General features: G+C 34.8%; 3 protein-coding genes across 8 annotated transcripts in view; 1 reads left to right on the top strand and 2 right to left on the bottom strand.

Annotated features, from left to right (window-relative positions):
* LOC106636272 (glutathione synthetase) overlaps positions 1–3,917 on the bottom strand; it is a 29,810-nt gene extending 25,893 nt beyond the window's left edge. For 2 of the 4 annotated variants that reach the window (XM_089594159.1, XM_089594162.1), the window contains exons 1-11: positions 2,605–3,021; positions 2,345–2,528; positions 2,203–2,278; positions 2,004–2,137; positions 1,881–1,923; positions 1,699–1,796; positions 1,458–1,622; positions 1,234–1,387; positions 1,053–1,160; positions 708–982; positions 501–643 (exon numbers count right to left, since the gene is read on the bottom strand). In XM_089594159.1, the coding sequence (XP_089450285.1) occupies positions 517–643; positions 708–982; positions 1,053–1,160; positions 1,234–1,387; positions 1,458–1,622; positions 1,699–1,796; positions 1,881–1,923; positions 2,004–2,137; positions 2,203–2,278; positions 2,345–2,528; positions 2,605–2,686 (1,446 nt within the window). In that variant the 5' untranslated portion in view covers positions 2,687–3,021 and the 3' untranslated portion in view covers positions 501–516. Of the gene's footprint in view, positions 1–263; positions 644–707; positions 983–1,052; positions 1,161–1,233; positions 1,388–1,457; positions 1,623–1,698; positions 1,797–1,880; positions 1,924–2,003; positions 2,138–2,202; positions 2,279–2,344; positions 2,529–2,604; positions 3,022–3,268 lie in introns of those variants that run through there. The other 2 variants (XM_089594153.1, XM_014348629.2) reach the window with 2 other exon arrangements.
* On the top strand, positions 3,495–14,231 carry Psi (P-element somatic inhibitor). 3 transcript variants are annotated; one of them, XM_089594133.1, is made up of 13 exons: positions 3,495–3,792; positions 3,880–4,872; positions 5,795–5,870; positions 6,034–6,210; positions 6,344–6,473; positions 8,057–8,323; positions 8,405–8,534; positions 9,241–9,447; positions 9,754–9,898; positions 9,972–10,138; positions 10,220–10,684; positions 10,800–11,115; positions 13,703–14,231. In XM_089594133.1, exons 2-12 carry the CDS (start codon positions 4,690–4,692, stop codon positions 11,070–11,072), a joined length of 2,220 nt encoding a protein of 739 aa, XP_089450259.1. In that variant the 5' UTR covers positions 3,495–3,792; positions 3,880–4,689; the 3' UTR covers positions 11,073–11,115; positions 13,703–14,231. The 3 variants fall into 3 exon arrangements, with proteins under 3 accessions (XP_089450259.1, XP_089450266.1, XP_089450256.1); XM_089594130.1 differs by lacking the exon at positions 13,703–14,231 and adding an exon at positions 12,552–12,909 and having other exon boundaries at positions 3,496–3,792; XM_089594140.1 differs by lacking the exons at positions 9,241–9,447; positions 13,703–14,231 and adding an exon at positions 12,552–12,909.
* On the bottom strand, positions 14,030–18,626 carry LOC106636340 (GMP reductase 1). The gene is made up of 7 exons (XM_014348717.2): positions 18,542–18,626; positions 17,549–17,917; positions 16,877–16,996; positions 16,533–16,790; positions 16,195–16,383; positions 15,905–16,107; positions 14,030–15,461 (listed from the first exon to the last, which is right to left on the bottom strand). The coding sequence occupies exons 1-7, from the start codon at positions 18,548–18,550 to the stop codon at positions 15,272–15,274; spliced, it is 1,338 nt and encodes a 445-aa protein (XP_014204203.2). The 5' UTR covers positions 18,551–18,626; the 3' UTR covers positions 14,030–15,271.
* Positions 18,627–18,769: the final 143 nt, after the last annotated feature.

The following is an 18,769-nucleotide window of genomic DNA, read 5'->3' as shown; positions in this document are numbered from 1 at the left end:
TTGCCATTCAGTTCACGTATTTACCTGTGACAGTGACTCATGTCATTGGTAAACATTTCGTGCACAAAAGAATTAAATCAGTCCTTGGTCTTATTTTCAAAGTTCACGAATTCAGCTGGCGTGAAAACTGACTTGTTAAACCTATTCCGTACTGATGTATGAGAATACAGCAATGACGTCAGTGTTCGCCAAAAATTAATTCACCTGATGGTCACTCACCGAATACGAAATCAAAGTGTGCGTTTAAAATCACGGCATCGACGCTGTTCCTTCGCAAAACGCGAAATTTCAAAGTAGAAACGTGGGTGGCATAACGAGCTTGAGATTCTCGAATGTTGATTTTCTCGGTTTAATCATGAGTTCAAAAAACTCTTGTTTTATTAACACTTAAAAATATACAACCCATTTCATTTTTTGCTTTAGTAGTTAATCAACACTGATGATAAATCAAGTTAAATAAAATAAACTTATATATGAAAATTTAAACAAATTTTTTATACCTCACATTTGTGATCTTTACTCGACGAGGTAGGGATTGTCGATTGCGCCAGCACCAAAGACTATACCACCTTCGTTGTAGGCGGATGGCTTTGTTCGCAAAACGTGTCCAACTTCGCCATTTAAATAAACAGCTGTTTCATCCCTAAAATTCAGCAGTAAAATAAATAAATAAATTTCACTATCGATTTTGCTTAAAAGTTGCTTACCCCATCAGTACTCCATAGATTCCAAGTTCGGAAACAAAATCCTGCAACCTTACGTCATTGTTGCCAGCACGAATCAAGTAATTTTTCTGAAGCGGAGGGTAAATTCTTTCCATAAGTATAAAGGCAGTGCGTTCTTTCGACCCTTTCATTGATTCCAGATGACTTTTAATTTCATCTCCATAAATATTGTAGCCACCACCTTCGCGTTGGGGTTTCAAGACGTATTTTTGTGGATTACTTATTGCCTCAGCAACTGCTTTGTCTCCATCTTCATCCTATTTTATGACAATCTTGTTGAAAAAAAATACAATATTAAATAGATTCATTTGAGTAAATAATAATTACCAAGTCTAAAGAATAAAGACCCATGAATATTTCTTTAATTTTATTTATCACAGCTTGATCTATCAAGAATCTTTCCAGGACTCCAGGTACGGATAATTGCTGTTGCACCTGAATAAAAATTTTTTATAAGTTACGCAAGTTAGCATAAATTTTTTTCATGAGTAGAGAACTTTTTTCATACTTTTTTTGTTCCAGCTAAATGATAATGTATTGAAGGGCACTTGATAGCTGTAGAACGCTCAATCAATAGTCTCACATCCCATTCTTTGTCTGAAGGATAAGCCTCTAGCTGATAGCCAGTACGATAATAAGCTACTGCAACTTCAAAATCTTCACTGCAAAAAATAATGATTATGATCATAAAATCAACGAGTATGCCAAATGTAAATTTTACAGATAATTTACACGAGTAATTCTTTTTTTGATCCTAATCTAGCCTTAGTAGCCAGCTCTGATAAAGTCCTTCTGATAACTTTTATTTCTGGAGATTTTTCGTTTATTGAAAATTCTATTGCCCTTTGATCAAACAAATTGTAAACAACATCTTCAACAATAAATAATATAACAATCCTGAAAAATTAAGTGAAAACATGAACAAGTGATAAAATTATACTTTTCAAGTAATTCAAATGTAAATAATTATCACTTGTGTACAACTGTAGATACTGCAAATTTTTCTTTATAAGTTGACCAAGCTCGTCCAAGAGCATTACCGAATCCATTTGAAGGGTCATTTTGCGGAATCTGATTGAAACAAAAATATCAATTCTAATATTCCAAATGTAATTTTTTTTTTTTTTTTTGTATTGAAATTTCCAATGTTCTTACATTTGACAGTTTATTTTTGAAGCCTAATTCTTCTAAAATGAACCTGTAATTAGTAAACGAATAGTATAATACACATTTGTTTGAGAATATTTAACGTAGTGTAACTGAAAGTAGAACAATTACTTTTGATAATTGGAATTGATCCCTGCTAAACCAGCAAAACTAGTTGAAATCATATTTATTTCTACCTGCTTAATTTCACCTCCTTCACTGCCATGTAGCATGTAATCCGATCTTATCAGTCCAAGACTTAGAGTCTAGAATAAACATATGTCAATCAACAGTAGGTATCCTAAAATGTTTGTTACGTTATTTGTATTACCTGAGCAAAACCTTCCAAATAAACAGTTTGATAAATTTCAAAGAGCTTTCTGGTAAAATCATCCACTTCAATGGTACTACAAAAAATTTAGCCTTGCATATAATTGTATTCAACATATTGGAAGCAAATAGGAAATTCATACTTTTTAAGAGTACTGCTCAGAAATTCATGATCATGTGCTACTTTGTGCATTAATTCATTCAGCATTGATTGAAGCTCTTTAGCTTTTTGAAATTCTCCTTTTGGATATGAACTGGGCAAGAGTAAAAATGGACATATTTGTGCTTGATCCAAACTGAAATTCTCCCTTGGTCTCATTATGCATCCTTAGGTACAAACAAACAAACAAAATAAAGCAGGATATTCAGAATTTATTATATAAAACTCTTGATTAAATGTTACCATGAATGATGTTCCAATCTTTTGCCTTCAAAATTAAGTCATTTAATTCCAACTCTGATAAATGTGTCACACAGGACTGCATGATGAACAAATTAGAACCACTTTTTGATAAAACACACAAATAGTTCAATAAAAACAAGCACAATAATAAATTTCGAAAAACTTATTCAACAAATTATTGTGGAGAATGAGTTTTTTGTTGCTCAAGAGTAAGATAATTACACAATAAACAGGCTTATGTTTTCTCTTCGAAAAAAACACTCGTTGATGACAGCACTGTCTAGTACTCTTGTTAATCGCGATATTGACACTCCTGAGTTGTATCCACGCAGTTTTTAACATGCTTTGGGAGTAAAAAGCATGTCAGGTGGTATTTTGCTCTTGTATTCGTACTACTGTTGTACGACACATACGATATTGGCAGTCAACTTACGTAACTTTTTAATGGCAAAAAAATGCAAGGTTTAAGTAAATAACCATGCTGTAGTTATCTTAGACACAGTTTTTTAATTAAAAAAAAAAAACTAAAGTGATGGATAATTTAACCTCTAACTCTTGCAAATTTCACTGAGAATTTATTTTTACAGATAGTTATCAGTAACGAGTTTTCTTTTTAATTAAACTTCACGATAAATTATTTTTTAAGTAAATTCTGCAATATTACCTGATCGAAAAAAAATGTCCAAAAGAGTAATTTAATTTCAATCCATTTAAACCTGCCAATTTTTTCCCGCGCGTCTGAACATGGCTGCAAAATGGAGTGTGTGTGGTTGAAGACGCCATTTTTGGGGCCACATGTGTGGTACCTACTGTGGTAGAACGTAGAAGCGGTGCTGGCACACGGCAGACGGCACTGCTGGCGTGCTGGCGCTGGCAATTTGGCGAAAGAAACACAGATTAACTGATTAACACACACGCATAGCATACACGCACTCTGCTACTCTGCTAAGCTTGGCTTGCATTTTCCCACTTAGCCCCGAAAATGGCAGAGCCAATCAGTGACTTATACCCAGAGAGACGAGTCTGCTAGACGACCAAAGGAATAAGAGCTGCATGCGGATTGCAGGATCAACTCTTGAAAGCCACGATCGCATAGAACACATGCACACGAGGCTTAATCAATTTTCCGGTTTTTCCAAGAAGTTTTTAAGCAATATATAACCACCATCAAGCGGTTTTTGTATGCAGGTAAATTAAATTTGCAGTTTCATTACAATCACGCGTGCCTACGCTCAATAAATTGACAACCAACATTAAAAGTCGCTTTGTTTTTAGTTCTAATTACGGCTAACCTCTACTGTGTTCCCGGGTTCTTCCACGCACACAGACACATTCAAACGCTTCGCAAAGAGAGAGAGTAAGATATATATATAGGTTTGATGGAAGGATCGGCCCTCCCCCGACGGCCCCGACTCGAGTGCAATTCGAGTAGTTCGACACCAAAGTTACTCGGATAAAGTTGTTAAGTCGTCACAATCAAAAGCATTCATTGTCAACGTGTTTACGGTCATAACGGAAACTTTCTTGCGTTAAGAACAAGTCTTTATTCAGTCTGTGGGTACAGTATATATTACCCGTCCCGGTCAGTGCAAGCAGAATCTGCTAGCGAGCCTCGAACTATCTAGTGCGAGTCGAACGAACGGGAGAGTAACACGAGATACAGGCTTATATTAAACTAAGAGTCGCGAGAAAGAAAAAGAGCCTGTGTCGGCAGAAGTAACGGGAGCTCGTACTTTTGAGGCGTAAGTGTCAGTGAACGACTTAACCACGGCGGGCAAGAAAAAGAGACGCGGCTCCCCGCGTGATCGTGATCGGGACGAAGACGAGGACTACCACCACCGCAGCAGCAGCAGTCGCAGGCGCAGCCGAAGCCGGAGCCGCGACCGCGAGTCCTCGTATCGCAACAGTCGCTCGAGCTCCAAGTCGAACAACCGGGATCGGGACCGACGCAGCACGAGCAGCAGCCGCAGCGGTTGCGGCGGTAGTAGTAGCAAACAACAGTCCTCGTCCTCATCTTCAGCGGCAGCGACGGCTGCGTCTGCAGCCGCAGCAGCAGCAGCTGCCGCCGCCGCCGGCTTCAGCAGCATGTCCAGTGCACCCTTGGCTGCTATGCAACAGGACCAGAGCAATAGTAGTCTGGACCTAGGAGGTGGTAACAGCAATCCCGGTAGCACGACTGGCAGTATGAGCGATTACTCCATGGTTGGGCCACCCCAGACTTTCTCCCAGAGCTCAGCTTTTGCCGCTGCGGTGCAGCGTGCCAAGCAGGTATTTACATGAGTCACGGGTGTTAGTAAACCCCTTGCAGAGGTCCAGAGCTTTCACCTTTCCTTTGATGCCCTCTTTTTTTTTTTTTTTTTATTCTCTTCCTCTTTCTCAACCTCTTCCATCCGCAAATATATAGAGTTGAAATATTCATCCACATATGTGTATTTATAGTATCCTCAGAAACCAATTATTACAGAGGATACTTATACATCCCATTCTGAGCTACCTTAGAGTCGATTCGGATCATTAATGTGTCGAGGTGTGGTGTGCATGTGCAATATATTATGCATTGTATGAGTGCGAGTTTTACTAATACCTAAATACCTACTTGTCTACATGCGCGTCGATGCCGACGCGGCGAATTTAGAGCGCTGCGCGGCATGGCCGACCAACTCGGCGGAGTTCTTCCTTCTGCACGCGTCCCCCACTTATACTTCATTTATTCTGGATTCTGTTTATGACCAACTCGTGGTCTGACGTGACCTTTTTTGACTATCTCAAATAAGGGCATAAGGCTTTTGAAATTTCCTCTTACCTCTTGAAATTATAATTCAAGTATTTAGTAAGAGAACTTATGATTCATGATTACTTCTAACGTGAATAGCTTTCGATATTCATGTATACACATTAACATTGCTCTCTACTTTTTTTTTTTTTTTTTTTTTCCTACCAAGCAGTGAATCAACAAAAGTTTATAGCAAGTCTTAGTATCCACTACCAATCTTTTGAGTTGGAAAGTTTGATCAGCTTATTTATTTGAAGAGAATAAAATGAATACAATAAAAAAAATGTGTACATCACATACCCTCGTTTTTATATATCTATGCTTAATCTGCTTTAATAAAATTTTTTTTTAAGTAGGCGTTGTTATCAACAAAAGAATTTTTCCGTATAGACTATGCCATTTTTACTCTACTTACAGATTGCCGCAAAAATAAATCCAGGAGGTACAAATAATTCCGATCCTACGAAAAAACGGTCTTTGGAAGATGGTTCAGGTAAAAATTGGTCACAAATCTGATTATTTTGTTTTTTACAACTACTTATTAATCTTTTTTTTTTTTTTTTTTTTTTTTAATTTCATGAATATACGTTTCATGTACATGATAACTGAGTAAAAATACCCAATGTTTGGAATGCCCCTATTCTATTGAATTTTAGAACCTGAAGCAAAGAAACTTGCTATCCCTGATCCAATATTTAATCTTCATGGAGGAATGACATCTGGTCATGATAGCACACCCAAACCAACTGCTACTTCAGCACCTACAATTCCTACAATGGGTATGGGTATGTGCAATGAAGAAATCAAAGTTCCTGACAAAATGGTGGGCTTAAGTAAGTTTTGAATTTCAATACAATTTTTACTATTAAACTCCTTGACGTAATACATAATACATCAGTTGAAAAACTTGAGGAATAAAAAAACTTGTACTCGGTGTATTAATTTTTTTTACAATATCTTTTGCAGTAATTGGCAGAGGAGGTGAACAAATTACAAGATTACAAGCTGAAACGGGATGTAAAATTCAAATGGCTGCAGAAAGTGGGGGTCTGCCTGAGCGTATTTGCACGCTATCCGGCACCCGAGAAGCTGTCAAGTAACTCAATTTTTATCATTCTATATTTTTATTTTTATTTTTGTATCTGTTTTAAATACAATGCAGTACAATACCAATGTCTTGTTTAGGCTGAAAAATTGTATTCACAGTTGATACATTTTTAGTTTGCACTCTTAAAATTTTTATTAATATATTGTCAAATGCAATTTTAATTTTGCACAGCCTAAGAACAATCATTGAAACACTTTTAATTTTTGTTACATGTATTAAAATCATATCATCTCAAGGCATAAACGTATTTCATCTTTTTTTTTATAAATGTATACATAATGGTCATTGGTTTTGTCATTAGATGATTCTAAAATTTATTGATCTAAAACATTCGTCTTCATATATTTAACATATCTATATATTTATTAATTTACAAATATGTTCAATATTGTATCTCGTACTATTATTATTTTCACAATAACAATTTCTTTAAATATAATACATATATAACATATAGTTATATTCATAATAATATACAAATATATATATTTATATAATAATTCATGGAAACTTGTATTGATTGTTTGATGCTCATCTCATGACTAAAATTTATTTAAATTTTGATTGTCTTCAATCATAAATATAATTTTAGAATTGAAATGTGATGCGCAATTAATACAAGTTTTTTATAATTGCCATATGATTATATCAAAATAAAAAGATAATTTATTACTATTGTAATACGTCAACCTTCTGCAATCACGTTCAAATATATTTACGTATCAGCGGGCTGAATGTGGCAAGTTTCTGCTTGTTAATTAGACAGAAAATTTCACTTCCCGTTCGTTGCGGCCCATAAAATCGTTCACACATCACAGAAGTAAAGAAATATGTGTAATCTGGGATACTTCTTACTTAAAGGTCCTCATGAACAATGTACCATTATTGTCCCATGTGTGATAACGTGTATATGTATTATATAATATGATATATGATAAATTTTTAATTTTTAATGATCGGACCCTGGATGTGAGTACAAGTGGTCTATTGATAATCTCATAATTGATATATTGTTGATTCTATGATATTAACATTTTCGAAATTTTGACATTTTTCATAAAAATGATTGAATTTACTAATAGCTCTTTACTTTCACTAGGGTTTGGAGAGGGAAAGTTATAGGATATGTATGTGAAAAAAGTTGGATCGGAAGAAATATTGAATAAAAGAGTAGAAAAATGCATGTGACTGTATTTTTCGCTACTGGGAAGAGAAAAATACGATACATTTGCTATCTGTTTGGAACAAGCTCGTCGTCACACCGATGATCGTTATAATTGTTACAAAAAAATATATAATTGATTTCTACATGATCATGTTTCAAATAATACTATATACTTATTTTTTAATAATGATTGAAGAGATATACATATTTATACATACGTATAATACTGATTTTTAAAATGAATATCGCACTTGATATATACACTTCAGCATATACATTTATTTCGATTTTATTTCATTTGTACATGTGTTTTATAGTAATTTAAGTATATTTAATTAATTTTATTTATTTAACTTCTGTTTATCACTAACGATCACTTAGTATTTCGTTTTTTCGTTTGTTACAGTCGAGCTCGAGAACTTGTCCTATCAGTTGTCCACCAAAAACGACCTGATGAACAAATACCAGGAGCAAATCCTCCTTACCCGGGACCTTCACCTCTTCCAACGACTTCTGGTAATCCGGGTTTGGTAGAGATCATGATACCCGGCCCCAAAGTGGGTCTAATAATCGGTAAAGGTGGTGAAACCATCAAGCAGCTCCAAGAGAAATCTGGAGCTAAAATGGTTGTAATTCAAGAAGGTCCTGGTCAAGAACAGGAAAAACCTTTGAGGTACGTTTATCAAAGTTCTTACAGCCACATTTATCTAATAATTTAATATACTTAATGATTACCACCATTTGGTTTTTACAGAATTACCGGTGATCCGGCCAAGGTGGAACATGCTAAGCAATTAGTCTATGAACTAATTGCTGAAAAAGAAATGCAGATATTCAACAGAAGCAGAGGTTTTAATTCAGAAGGAAATCCAGAAGGCGTAGAGGTAACTATTTAATTTAAAGCATTCCGTTCTAATTGCTTGTCAATAGCACTATTCTTCTTAACACGTTTAGCGAACCGTAGTCTGTATCATTAACTGAAATATTGAAATTCAAATAATGCAATAACAATTATTGGACAATATAAATCTCAATCAATATATTTATAATCTTGATTATCTCTCATTAGCTCATTAAAAATTATATCATTTTGTGCATGTAATGTCAGTTGTCGCAATATTGGAGTATTTAGTGGATTTTCTTGAACTTTTTTTTACTTTTTAATCGAATAATGTAGTGTCGAGTCTAGAGTTTTAGATGTTACCTCAAATTTAACACACCAACTTTTAGTTGTTTTTATCTCAAAATGTTTGTATAAACAATTTTGTAAACGTTTTTACTTGACTCCGTTTTTAATTACACAATTCGAATATTTCAACATTTTGGTATTGTTTAAAGCTTGTCAAGAAATTTTCTCGATTACCATTAAATACATCCAGTTTTTTCTTTTTCTTCTCAATCTTTTTGTCATTGGTGTCAAATCCAACGTTATTCCCTCCTACCGATGAGTCATAAAATAACGTATGAAATGCAATCAGTAGAGTGATGCAAATTAAAAAAAAAAATTTTAGTTTTTTTTTTTTTTTTTTTTTTTTTTCTTACAACGAGACAGTTTTCTAAATAATCCCGGAATCCGGGGAATGTGCCTAGGTATTCGTGCCAAAAGCCGCGGTGGGCTTGGTTATCGGCAAAGGCGGAGAAATGATTAAAAAGCTGCAGCAGGAGACGGGCGCCAAGGTGACGTTTTTGCATCTGAAGGACGAGGCGCCCGGCGATCGAACCTGTGTCATCTCAGGCAACGACGAGAACGTCGAGATCGCGCGAAAGAAAATCCAAGACATGATCGACAGCGTCGTGGTACGTCTCACTCTACCCTTCTGCTCCTGCAATTTTCCATGTTGACACAGCTCCACTTATTCCCCCTCATTATTTTTCTCTTCATATTTCATGCACACATTCGTTCTACACGTTTGTTGCAGCTACTCATCATCGATACATTAAAAATTTATACTTCACTTTTTTAGCATCATTTTCCATTCATTTAATATTACTTATTCAACGAACTTTGAGACTTCGTAAGCTGCACTAAATGTGTTAAAAGAGTGTTGTTGCGCGATTGTTGAATTTTATTATAAACATTTTTTTTTTTCTTATATTTTTTAGAAGGGTAGACCCAATCCTCGAGGCAATGGTTTTGCTGGAAGACCTAATGAATACGGTGGATGGAACAATCAACAAAATATGGGCAACAAGATAGAATGCAGTTTTCCTGTTCCCACAAACAAGTGCGGTATCATCATTGGAAAAGGTTAAAACACATTCTTGGCATTATAAAATTTTACAAAACGTCAGTTTGATATGTGTTGTATTTTTTATTTTAGGTGGTGAAACAATTAAGCACATCAATCAACAGACTGGTGCTCATTGTGAACTTGACAGGCGGAATCCTGGTACTGAAACGGAAAAATACTTTACCCTCAAGGGAACGCCTGAACAAGTCGAGCATGCAAAAAGAGTATTTGCGGAAAAGTTGGGTGGTGGAACCATTGTACGTTTATTCATACATTTGACACTGTATTGAAAACTATACATGAGACAGAAAAATATACATCGAAATTTCACATTTCAGCCTCAGGCCAATAATATGTATGGTGCTCAAAATACGATGGGATACAACCCTACGTGGAATCCGGCCTACCAAGCTTGGCCAGGTCAGGCACCTGCGGGCGATCCAAATGCAGGACAAGCCCAAATTAATCCTTCTACGGGTCAGGCTGACTATAGCGCTCAGTGGATTGTGTACTACAGGTCACTAGGTATGCACAAAGAAGCTGATCAAATCGAGCAACAGCTCAAACAACAACAGGCGTCTGTGCCCAAACCTGACATGTCACAACAACAGACGCCAGGCGCAAATCCACCAAATCCTGCAGTTGCTGCTCAACCTCAGCCACAGCAGCAACCACAGCAACAACAGCAAGCTACTCAACAGAACGGTAGCCAAGCAGATTACAGTGCACAGTGGGCAGAGTACTATCGAAGTATAGGAAAAATAAAGGAAGCAGAAGCCATCGAGGCACAAATGAAATCAAAAGTAAGTAAGAACATCGTATTCTGTGAATTTTAACAAAGAATGCAAAATAAATAATTACATGAGAATCAAGCAATAACGTAACAATAAAATTAAAAAAAAAAAATTGTCTAAGCAGCCTGGTAATCCAATGACCAATAATCAGATGGGACAGCCACAGCAGCAGATGCCGAACGCCATGGCGAACCCGGCTGCGCCAACTGGCCCGGGAGCTGCGCCAAACGCCTTTCCACAGGCTTACGGTGGCTATGGCATGAATCCAGCGGCACCGGGCTACTATACGCCTGCGCAAGGTCCAACAGCTCAGCCTGGACAACAAAATCCTGGCTATCCTGCCGCAGCTAGCTACCAAAATTACCAATATCCTCAACAGCAGAGCTCTGACAACTGAGCGTCGGCATCACCGAGCAGTCTGTCATCTAAATGAACCTCTAGTAAGTGTAACTTCTTTCTTACTATATACCCTGCAATTTTCGGTTTTGTAGAGATTTTGTGTTCTTATTGTAAACAAGTCTTTTTGAGATATGATCGCAATAAGGAATGGTTTAATACAATAATTTGCTTTGCTTTATAACAGTAAAACGATCCAAGCAAATATGTATTGCCATTGTGGTAAGTACAATGTATGATTACATATGTTTAGTGGTTATCTCTAAAAGATTTGATTGAAATAATGGATATAACGAGTTGAGGTATATTGCCTTAATTGACTTTTTTTTTATTCATTCAACAGTATTGTGAAAGCATTCAGTGAAGAGATAAAACCAGTCTCGAATCATGTACATTTTTTTCTTTGCTTGAGATCCTAAATACGTCTGTGTATTTTTTTTTTTCTACCTATTAAAATTAATCTGGAAAATAATGATTAACATGTAAACTTGGTTTTGTTCGTATTGCTTTATAGTTACCATCACATATCAATCACGTTATCTATATTACTCAGTTTAAAACTCCCGATTAAAAGTTTAAAAGAAATTTCTATACTTTAAAATATGAAGGATCAATTTTTGTAGTTTATACAAAAAATGCGTACATCATATCTGCGCCCTTAAAGCAAAAACAAATACGTTTACGTTTGATTTATTTAAACAAAAATGGGTTTTGTCTCATATTAAATTATATTGAAATGAATGATAAAATTTCCAAAAAGTCATCTCGAATAAAAAATGAGAATTTTATTATTATATTATACTCTTTGTTATTTTTTTTTGAGCTCTAAGAATAGTTTTCGCTTTCATTTGTGCTTTAATAAATACTTATCGTTGAATGAAAGTAAAGTAATTCTACTTTTTTGACTAATGTAGCTTTTACAATTCAATTTCATGTCAAAGGTTAATGTTACATTGAAATTTTTTTTAAGGTATAATTACCCTGACCGAACGAAAATGTAAAAAAAATTTCTGGTTTTATAAAAACACATTTTCTCTACAAAATTGAATTTTGCAGAATTAGAAAAGCACATATTTTTAAATTTTTGTGCTTGAACTCAATTTGTTTTAATTATAATTTAAATAATAAATCATTGGTGTAAAAATAACTATAAAAATTTTTGTTGTAACATTACTGTAAATCATATCATCTATATGCTTCATAAACGAGACCCTTACTTATTTCAGGAAATATTATCAAATAGGATTCGCTTTTTAAATATATATATACATTTAATATTTTCATAATATATTATGTGTATACTACTATACATTATATCTACATACAATAAGACTATGCTATGCACAATTTTTATCCATTTAAAAAATTTATGATATAACAATGTATTATTACATGTACATGTATTACACCTTTGACATATTTTAAAGTTAGCATTATAATAAATTATGTTTTACAATAACACTTATTTATTTCCATACAGATTACAGAATAGCTTTCCAGAGGAACATTTTTTAAAATCTGAAGATTTTATAGATAACATATGCATGTGAATGTAAATACATGCATATACCTGTAAATTTATATATCTTTAGGATACATAAATAATTATAGATGTTTGACTATTGTTTGAATAAAAAAAAAAAAAAAAAATGAAAAAAATATAAAAATAAACTTATCAGGACATTTTTAGTACCTTAATTATATGCTTTCGTTATGATTTAGGGTCAAGATTCTGTTTTTCTCTTAATTTTTTTTGTATTCTATAGTATACTCCATTGTTCTAGTAAATAAACAACCTGAGACGTAATATTTCGACCACTTGTCGGCTTTCTTCAAAATGAGAGAAAAAAAATAAAATTTCACGATGTATTGCATCAGAAGTATGCTGTTCATGTAATAACTGAAAGTACACATGTATTTCTTGATATGATGATGAATTTTTAATGTGTAAAATAAACAAAAAAACTTAAGGATAAAAGCAGCTCAACTTTATGTAACGCAATTATTTAGGCTTATAAGTACTGTTTAAAAAAAATGCATTTGTAATTGTGTATGAAAGATGAATTTTTTACTTTTTTTTTATTTGTACACTTGGTAACAGATTGTAGCATTTTCTGTTTTAATACATAGAGAACAATACAAATTTGTATTGTCAGTCATGCTATATTATATTGATATTGTAAAATGAAATTTACAAATATATTTCTGCAATATTAAAATGGGTCAAATACAATTATTTTTATGGTGTTTTTTCTAGGAGATAGTGATATACTTTCTTTCTAATATTTCTAAGCATTCGTGTTTTTCATTTAATTCAGAATAGTATGAAGTTATTCTATATAACCCTAAATGTTTGTTGGTAAAATAAAAAAAAAATTCAGAATATGCCTCTTTTATCTAAGTATCTTAAGAATATTTCTGCTATCTACACAATTAAAATTCGTAGGTATGTCAACCAATTTCACTAAATACTTTGCAAAATATGTGAATTTTCATTCTTTATCTAAATTATTCATATAATCAATGAATACTATATCCAAACAATGTGTATAAAAATGAATTAAATTTAAATAAAAAATTATAAATCGTCCTGATAAAGTGAAAGAAAAATTGATTCAACTGTACTTGCAGGAAGAGAGCAAATGGCCAAGTTACATGAACACTTGGGAATTGAGATAACAACGATTTTACAGCGCATTAAAACATGCAGCGATTCAGCGTATATGACGTGAAATATGTACGAAAAATCCAACTGGTGTAGTCTTCTAATTGTAAAAAATGCAGGAAAAATAAGAAAGCGACGATATTTTAAACGAAACATTGATTTATTGAATTTCGTGACCAAATAGCAACCGGACTATCTGTATAGTGCATCGTTTTAGATGATTTTTTGTACCGATGTAGTATATGAGTATAATATTGTAGGTACTCGAGAAATTGTTAAACCATTTTTATTCATTCACTTTTGTAAACGTACATTTATTTTTACTAATTCGATAAACATTACCAGAATGTTTATTACATCATATTTCATTAATTTTCAATAAAGTTGATTTTCCGCTTACATAATTATTACATTGTATCCACAGTGAGAAATAAATTGTATTCAAACATCACTTTTGATGATTAATAAACTATGGAGCTTTCAAACTAATAAAAGTATAAGAACAGAAAAATAGTATTTTTTCTCTACGAAAAATTTTTTTCCCGTCTTTCAAGTACCTTAGCGATTATTGTATTAAGAAATTTTTGTGCGAGATGTTACGGTAGATAATAAAATACTTCAAATACAATGAATATTGTGCCATTTTATCTATTTTTTGCGCTTCACAATAACAAAATTTTATTTTAATACATTTCCGTTTTTTGTTTTTTTTTCGATACACATTCAGGCCATTTATTGTTTTTCTTTGGTAAAAAATACAGCTGTGCATTGTCTAGTTATCTATATTGATAATGTTAGCTAATACTGTTTTTGCCTATAAAAGTTGAGGTCTATCAAACTAATCCCTTTGTTAAGATACAAAATGAAATTTTTCACGTGCATCTAATGAATAATGTAGACTATTAAGCTTTTAAGTTAAAAATAAAGTATAATCTCTCTTTATTGTTTACAATTTCCGTACAATTAGCTATTTTTGTTGTATACTCAACATTCTTTAATTAACGTCATTTAGCCCCTTTTCTATACATTAACATTAATTATATTTATTTGTATTTTCAATGTACGTTGAAAAATTAAAGATCCCGTAAATGCAGCAAGATGAATAAATTATTTTTACAATATCTCCAAGTACTGCTCAATAATCACTATAGAAGTGTACAGGGCTTAAAAGCGATTTTAGTTACCATTACCGAAAAATATTCCATGAAGAATTCTATTGTATCGATATTGTTTATTTAATATTTACACACGGTGAAAAGAGCCGCGTCACGATCGATACTTATTTTGTAAGTATATTATGAAGCGGAACCTACGAAATGTTTGATCAATCGTTCAACGATTGAAGCGCCTCGTGTACGCGCATTTCAAATATTGACTTTAGCGAGAGAAGAACCTTCGTTTCATTATTACACGATAAGTGTGCACGCACCTTTAAATAGTTCATGGCACTTGATGCGTATTTTTTCTATTACAAATTAGGGCTAATTTTCAATACGTGAAAATAAAGTTTTTTTTTTAAAATCACGTTTTTACATTTACATTGGAGTACCAAAAATGTTGTTCAACTGTTGAGTGCATCTTATAAAAGTGGCACGTCTGGGCAGTTCGCGCAAACGAGATGCCCCGACATAAGTACAGGCTGAGCGCAAACCTCCGAGTATGTCTAATACTGTTGCGTCTACGGGTCCTTTGTAAGGCACTTCAACAGTTTTGCCTTCTGATGACCTAAAACATCAAGCATGCATACATTGAATTCCACAATTAATGCCTGATGCAGGTGCTATTGTTTAACTTTAAAAACTGATGACAGATAAAACAAACGTTGGGTTAAATAAATTCAGTACAAGAACACACATGATATCTCATAAATGATTCACGCATGAAAAATGCTTTGTGTATGCTAAGTAATGTGAAAATAATACTTTTGCGTACCCAGCATTTTTTAATGCAAGTTAGCAGAATGACACAAAAATAAACTTCGCAATACAAGTGGCAAATTTATTGTTTTTATCATCAATGTAGACTATTTGAAGGTTAAAATTGATAACTTAATACAGTTAAATTACAATAGAGCTCTAAAATTAGTTTTTACATATTGAAAAAAAAAAAAAAAAAATCAATGTCAAAAATTAAAAAAATAAAATGTTCCAGTTTTCATACAAATTTACCTGTAATCAGCCACTCCACCAGAATGTTTAGTCATAGCTGTATTAGAAGCCATGCCATAAAACAGTTTAAATTTTTTCCCGTCTCTCTCAGTAACTGCACCTCCGCACTCATCGTGGCCTGCAAACATGCCACCAGCCATAACAAAATCGGCGCCAGCACCGAAAGCCTTTGCTATGTCTCCTGGGCACACACAGCCACCATCCTAAAATAACGTAATGGCTATTAAAAAATTAAACATAATTTTAAAAATTTTAGAAATAAAGTTCGATCGTTGTTTGTTTACACTTACAGAAATAATATGACCTTTGAGTCCGTGAGCAGCATCTGCACACTCAATTACTGCACTCAATTGAGGATAGCCAACGCCAGTTTTCATGCGCGTAGTGCACACAGATCCGGGGCCAATTCCAACTTTAATGATATCTGCACCAGACAGAATCAATTCTTCTACCATTTCACCAGTAACTACGTTTCCAGCCTGAGAAAAAAAAAAAAAAAAAAAAAAATCAATTTAACAAAATTTTCAAGATTTAACAAATGAATCCAAATACGTACATGCCTAGGTGTACGCGTGTGATAGGAAAATCAAGTTTTTCGAGAAAAACTGATAACTTAAAAATAACTTACGATTATCGTGTGTTCAGGAAATTGTGATCTAACTTTCCTAACATACTCGACGAAATGCTGGGAATACCCGTTGGCAACATCTATGCAGATGAACAGCAGCTCGGGAACAGCTGCCAAGATGCTTGACAGGCGCTCGAAGTCTTCGTTGCTCGTCCCTGAGCTTGCTGCCATGTGCATCAAGCAGTCCCTATTCTCCGCGGCGAACTCCTTCCAATCCTCGGTCGTGTAGTACTTGTGTACAGTGGTGAATAGGCCGTGCTTGATGACAAATGGGGAAACAAAAAAAAATTAACGAAAAGAAAACATCGAAAAAAAAATACAATAAAATTATTGTAAGTAATTACCTTGGCCAGTGCTCTTGCCATTTCGAAGGTGCCGACTGTGTCCATGTTCGAGGCCATCACGGGAATGCCATTGTAAGTGAGTTTTGAATTACGAAAAGTTATGTCTCGGTAAAGATCCACCTGTAAAAATTCAAAAAACATTCATCCTCAATCATTACTTAAATCAATGCAAAGGAAAAAAAGTTCTCGGATCCTTGGCGACTGAAGGGGCTTACGGTTTTTTATAATAAGTCGATAATAATAACAACAGCAACGAAAAGGTATATGTGTATATATACATCTAAACTCTTCCGTTCTCAAAACCAATAACTTCGAGAGCACAATGACGAGCTTTGGCTATTAATAAGTTTGCGGAAAGAACCTCGGGACCGAAGTTCGTATACTTGTTACACACGTGTGCGAGAGCACCTCGATATTGCATGTGTAAGTATACACAAATAGTTGTATTAGGTTCTCTTAATATTTGCATCGATAAGATACCACAAACACCGGACGTGTATCGTTTTACTTCTCGCCTTACAAGATTACGCATTGCGACGATGGCAGACAGTGCAAATAAAACAAAAACAAGACAGGCACAGCAAACACCGTGAAATATCATGAAAGGGGGCCAAATAGTAATAAAAGTGAAACATTTTTTTCTTGTTTTACTAAAAAATAAAATACACTCACATCTGATCTACTCCTGAGGGTGCTCCTTTTAGGCCTAAGGAGTACATCCTTGAAGTCGAGCTTGACGTCGTTGATGATGTTTGGCATCCTGGCACTGAGATGCAAGCTTCTCCTCTGCAATCCTCCTACTCCTTCTGTCACGACAATTCCCTGATGTTTACCTGCGATTCCAACTTTGAAACTGATGCTGCTGTCAGTGGTATTTGACGTTCCCCTTCTCCTTTTGTTGTGGTGCTGATGATACCGCTGCTGTTCCGCAACTGAGCAAGAACGTTTGCGCCTACTGGCGCGGCTGCGCTGCTGCTCCTGCCCCGCTATCACAAGCAGACGCGACAGCGGACTCGTCGTGCTCGAACCGATCCACCTGCACTGCAACAACAAAAAAAGATGAATTAATAACATAACGATGAAAAATATTCTTTTTTTTTTTTTTTTCTTATTTTTTACTACCAAGTACTTGTATTGGGTACAAAAAAGGGGCAGCTAGAAGGACCAAGACCAAGGGGTGTCATACACGTGACAACTGTACCCTTATACATGTGCAGAAGAGTCGCCGTGAGCCGTCGCGAAACCAACAGAGGGAGGATATAGGATACCCTGGAGGAGGAGGAGGAGGATATTACAAGTTACGAAAAATATGGGTTGAGGTCGAGGACGTTGCGGAGTATAAGGGTCGGGCATGTGGGTAAAAATCCTACACATGTAATGAACGAGCGAGAAAGAAACGGACAGAGGACGAGAGAGAAGAAAAAAAAAGTGTGTGTGAAGAAGCGTGAAAACGCGCTCCCTGGCTGATGCCATTACGCGAGATATGTCGTTTTCCCCGTAAAATTACCAGGGCAATTAAAATATCTTGAAATCGGGAGCGCGTGGCGCGTAATACACACTTCCGCAGTTGTATGTTAGGACTCGCGATTTGTTAAAATTTCGCGATACACGGTATGTTATAATATGCGCGTGTGTTGTGTTATATATATGTTGTTCGGTAAGTACCTTGAACATTCGAAATTCTAACCTCCCCGTGGAAAAGTAGAAAGAGCGCAGCGTAACACAAAACGCCGAGAACAGCCTCAACAGCCAGGAACAGCCCCCGCAACCTCTGCCCCTTTTTCTCTCTCGACGCTTGCGCGCTGCTGCTGCCTCTCTTTCTGAACTTTATACAGGGAGAGCTAGGAGAGAGAGGAGAGACACACTTTTTGTGCTAGTGCAATAATATCGGTG

This window comes from Copidosoma floridanum, unplaced genomic scaffold, assembly GCF_036245765.1.
Source record: "Copidosoma floridanum isolate Cflo_tuat_1 unplaced genomic scaffold, Cflo_Japanese_pri ptg000001l, whole genome shotgun sequence".
Lineage (NCBI taxonomy): Eukaryota > Metazoa > Arthropoda > Insecta > Hymenoptera > Encyrtidae > Copidosoma > Copidosoma floridanum.
This window is presented reverse-complemented; position numbering and strand designations above follow the sequence as displayed.

What these genes read in the sequence shown, in the direction of transcription:
- LOC106636340 (XM_014348717.2), bottom strand. An exon ending in CCCTCAGGAGTAGATCAGAT is followed by an intron (nt 16,997 to 17,548) that starts GTGAGTGTATTT and finishes GAATTTTTACAG; the next exon opens with GTGGATCTTTACCGAGACAT. An exon ending in GGTGGAGTGGCTGATTACAG is followed by an intron (nt 15,462 to 15,904) that starts GTAAATTTGTAT and finishes TTGATGTTTTAG; the next exon opens with GTCATCAGAAGGCAAAACTG.
- Psi (XM_089594133.1), top strand. Translation starts at nt 4,690, where the DNA reads ATGTCCAGTGCACCCTTGGCTGCTATGCAACAGGACCAGAGCAATAGT. An exon ending in CGGTATCATCATTGGAAAAG is followed by an intron (nt 9,899 to 9,971) that starts GTTAAAACACAT and finishes TTTTTATTTTAG; the next exon opens with GTGGTGAAACAATTAAGCAC. An exon ending in AGGCACAAATGAAATCAAAA is followed by an intron (nt 10,685 to 10,799) that starts GTAAGTAAGAAC and finishes TTGTCTAAGCAG; the next exon opens with CCTGGTAATCCAATGACCAA.